At 52.9% G+C, this 4,233-nt stretch overlaps 1 protein-coding gene across 1 annotated transcript; it reads right to left on the reverse strand.

The window, feature by feature from the left end:
* Positions 1–1,589: 1,589 nt before the first annotated feature.
* On the reverse strand, positions 1,590–3,920 carry LOC311608987 (uncharacterized protein). The gene is made up of 3 exons (XM_084801689.1): positions 3,698–3,920; positions 3,043–3,237; positions 1,590–2,779 (listed from the first exon to the last, which is right to left on the reverse strand). The coding sequence occupies exons 1-3, from the start codon at positions 3,861–3,863 to the stop codon at positions 2,355–2,357; spliced, it is 786 nt and encodes a 261-aa protein (XP_084657815.1). The 5' UTR covers positions 3,864–3,920; the 3' UTR covers positions 1,590–2,354.
* Positions 3,921–4,233: the final 313 nt, after the last annotated feature.

Consider the following 4,233-nt stretch of genomic DNA (forward strand, 5'->3'; position numbering starts at 1 on the left):
GAGGACCACATTTAAATTCATTCTCTTCTGGTTAAGGAAAAAACAATACACAAAACCCACAATGGTTTGTTTGTTTGTTTGTTTGCCTGTTTTCTTTTTAACATGATAGAGGGCTAGTTTTGTGTCTGTGAAACTGTTTCTTGCCCTCTCTGTGCCTTTTTTCTTTCTCTCTGTGTCCTCTTCCTGTGTTTGTGTGTGTGTTTGTGTGTATAAGTTTGGTGTGTGTGTGTGTGTGTGTGTGTGTGTGTGTGTGTGTGTGTGTGTGTATGAGTGTGTGTATATGTCTGTCTCAGGTCATAACACTGTTGGCTGATAAGTTTCCCCAGGCACTTTGACCATGCCCACTGACAGCAGGATTTCCAAGGAAGGTTTTGGATTTCTAAGCTGTGTGGAGACAGTGCTAGTGTATGGGGACTCTTGAGTTGGACTGAATGCCTTTCTGTGTTGAAGTAGAGCTCCAAGCCTATGGTGTCCATGAGTCCAGGGTGGTGTCTTGAGTGAGAAGGGTCCTTCTAGGCTGAAGGGGTAAACAAGGCCCAGTCTACAGGATCAGGGACCAGGAGGAAGTTGGGTCTTAGAGTAGATCTGCCAATGTTAGAGGAAGGGTGATGAGGGAAGGGAGTTGGTGCATTTTATGGTGTCCAAACCCCAAGCCAGACCCAGTGACTGTGTCTTGCTGCAGCCTGGGCATCCAGATCTGGATGCCAGGCTCCTCCTCCAGCCCCATGTCAGTGTGTGTCCACCATGCTGCCCTCCATGATGAGAGTGCAGTAAACTTCTGAAGATGGAAGCCAGCCTGATTACATGCTCTCTTGAAAAGCATTGCAGTGCTGTGCTCCTCTTCAAGCCATAGAACATTCACTGACGCCCTGTCTGAGGAAAGAAAGGAAAGGACAATCTAACAAAGACAGGAAGGTGGGCCCAGGAGAGCAGGTTTCTTGGCTAAGGAACTCAAGGGAGTCAGGGGCAGGCAGATCTCTGTGAGTCAGAAGCCAGCCTGGTCTACAGAGCAGCTTCAAGGCCACCAGAGCTCCCTACTGAGACCCAGCCTCAGACAGACTAAGCAGACTCTGCACACAGCATCAACACCTGAGTTCAATCTGCAGAACAAGCTTGGAGGAAAGAAGGGACTGACTCTCAGAAGTTGTACAGTGATCTCCATCTTCTAGGCAGGGCACACACACACACACACAGACACACACACACACACAACACACACACACACACACACACACACCCGTGCGCGCGCGCACACACACACTCACACACACAACACACACACACACACATGCACACATACACACACACAACACACACACACAGAGACACACACACACACACACACAGAGACACACACACACACACACACACACACAAAGAGAGGGAGAGAGACAGAGAGACAGGGCGAGACAGAGGGACAGAAACAGAGACAGAGAGTGGAGAGATACACAGTAGTACTACAGAAACACACACAGATACACACATTAGGACAACACACACACACAAACACACAAACACACACACAGAAGTCATGAGGGAGAGTAATTATCCTAGTATGTATGTGTAATTAATTAACCCACACAGGCAAATAGTGTATAATCATAAATACTTTATTGAGAGGGAATTTTACACCACATGGTTTATAGGCAGACAAATTGAATCTCAATAAAAACGGTGAAAAGAAATGATAAAGCATTGAAATATAGGCTGGAACCTAGACAGAAAACAAAATCAAAATAAAACAACCAATGGATGAAGTTAAGACATCGCAGCTTTCCAAGGCTAAAGGATTGACTCTGGCAGAGAAAATGGAGTGAACCCTGGAGTTCTTCATGAAGAAGCCAAGGCAGAGGAGTGCGCAATCTAGTGCGCTAACCTGAGGACAAGTGGGGATGTCAGGAGTCTAAGTGCAGAGCAGAGAGAGAACCAGGCAGGGAACCCTCAAGGGAAGGAGCCCAGCCTTTTGAGTGCATGGGTTGACAGGGCCTGAGGCTGGGACAGGGGGCCACTAGCATGCCCCAGAACGCAGCTTGTCCCCAGCCAGGCCATGTCAAGTCAGTCTGGTGTGTGGTCCTGTGCCCCCAACAGGGCGTTTCAACACCCGCATTGGATAATGGACCCTGTCCAAAATGGGAGGAGGTGTCTGTACACTCACTGCTCAGGCTCCCTTGGCTGACTTCATCCTCTGTGTCCATGGGATTTCCAAGAGGACTTCCAAGAGCATGTGCAGGCAGAAAAGTCGACCCCAGGCCAGGCTTGGCAGGCTCCCAGTCTCAGGGAGTCTTCCTGGATTTCCTGCACAGTCCGGTCACCTGTCCTTGACACAGACCCAAGGCTCTGAGGTGGGTGCTGTTCTAGGGCTTTGGAGGAAGGGGCCAGTGGCTCGGATTGTCTGGCCAGGCAGGCCTGTGAGCCAAAATGGAATCGACTGTGTGAAGCGCCCAGTGCAGCGCGGCCCCTGCGTGGGACAGCTGCCAGGTGAGCCAGGCCCGCTGTGAGACACTGGGCTCCTTGCTGCTGGAGGGCACAGGCAGGAAGGCACCTCCAGGGGCCTGCAGGTAGCCCAGAACCACCTCCAAAGCACCCATGTGAGTGGTGACTCTGGACAGGGCTGAGTGCCTCCAGGAGGAGCTGGCTTCTGGAGAATGCTGTCTGTGCCTCTTGGGTAAGTGGGATGGAGCTCCGGGCGTGTCTCCAGAGCCTCTGCGCTTACGATCCCGAACTGGAGAACTTGCCTGTGGCTTTCTGTCCCTGACCCGCGCTTTGGTGGGCCTGGAATCTGAGGGAGAGACAATGGGCAAGACTCAGTAGGCAGACTGATTTCACTCAGCCCCCACCCCACCCAAACACACCCTCACACCCCAGTGTTCTTTTTCAGAACCCTAAAGGCAGGTCCCATCCAGGACAGACACAACCCCCTCAGCCTTCTAGGACTGGAAAGCCCATGCAGCCAGTCAGGAGCAGCTGTGTCCTCTCCAGGCTTTGCTTAGCTCCTAGGGCTCTGGGGCCCTCACACCTGCTTCTTCCAAGGGCCAGACCTACCTCTTGTGCAGGGCTGCTTTTCTCTGCTGGACTCAGGCTTGTCCCTTCCTCTCTCTCTGCTGGGAGGTGCTCCAGCCTGCCTCTTCTCTTCAAGGTGGCCATTTGCCTTGTGGCTTCTGGAGGAGGAGCCACTCCTGCTTTGCCCAGGTTGCTTGGGCCTCCAGTGGGTGGCCTCCTGACTCTGCCCTGGCTTCTCTGTAGGAGTTAGGGGGGATTGAGAGAGGGGAGAGAGGCAGTTAGCAAATGGTCCCTAACCCTTCTCAGGAACCCTGAGACCACACGCCTAAAGGCCAGGCTCCAAGAGCGCCTTGACATCCCGAGGAGTCCCCCAAAGGTCAAATTCCCTCTTGTGCCAAGAGTTCCCCAGGCTTGTAACTAGGTGTGCCATAATCACAGTTTGGCTCAGCAAACACTCCCCAAAATTCAATCCCAATGGACCTCTCATCTGCCACAGCCCTGGATTGGCAAGGACAGGTAGCCTTGCTGCCTGCCTCCCCTCCCCCACACCTTCACCCCTAGCACCCCACAGCACTCCTGTTCTCCAGCACTGTGGAGGGAGGGCACTTGCAGTTCAGCCTGTCCTCTTCCTGAGCTTCCCCCTGTCCCCTCTGTTTCCCAAGCCCATCCTGGTGTCCCACCCAGGCTCAAACCTTACCTTCTCTCCCAGGAGAGGCCTTGGAGCTCCTGCTAGTGTTCTCCCCACTGTGAGGAGGCTCTTGCTCTTCTCCCTTCTCCAGCAGGGGCTGCTTTCTCTGGCCAGGGGACACCTCAAGCATCTCTAAATCCACAGTGCCAGACTTCCCGACCTTGCTCTCAGCCATCCTGGCTCCCAGACAATGGCCTCTGCCTCCTTCTCCTGCTGGAGCTCTCTGGGAAATGACCTTACAGCAGAGACCACTGGCTTGAAGGTGGAGGTCTTAAGAAGGAAGGTTGGCCACGCCCTCATCCGGCCACACCCACATACCAGGGGATTAGTCAGTCCAACTGTAATATGGAGGTTATCTAATTTCCCTCATTCCTTGGGCTGACAGCTCTTTCTCTAATACATTGGCAGGGTGAGAAGTTGAGGACTGTGTGGCCTACTGGCTCAGGCATGGAATCCCAGCATTCAGGAGGCAGAGGGAGCCTGGGGACTCTCTGTGTACGCTGAGAATCTAGGCTATCTGGATGAGTTGGACAGGCCTATAATCC

The sequence above is a fragment of the Acomys minous genome (assembly GCF_964271855.1).
Source record: "Acomys minous genome assembly, chromosome: 1".
In the NCBI taxonomy this organism is placed as follows: domain Eukaryota; kingdom Metazoa; phylum Chordata; class Mammalia; order Rodentia; family Muridae; genus Acomys; species Acomys minous.

What these genes read in the sequence shown, in the direction of transcription:
- LOC311608987 (XM_084801689.1), bottom strand. Translation starts at nt 3,863, where the DNA reads ATGGCTGAGAGCAAGGTCGGGAAGTCTGGCACTGTGGATTTAGAGATG. An exon ending in GGCCTCTCCTGGGAGAGAAG is followed by an intron (nt 3,238 to 3,697) that starts GTAAGGTTTGAG and finishes TAACTCCTACAG; the next exon opens with AGAAGCCAGGGCAGAGTCAG. An exon ending in AAAGCAGCCCTGCACAAGAG is followed by an intron (nt 2,780 to 3,042) that starts GTAGGTCTGGCC and finishes TCTCTCCCTCAG; the next exon opens with ATTCCAGGCCCACCAAAGCG.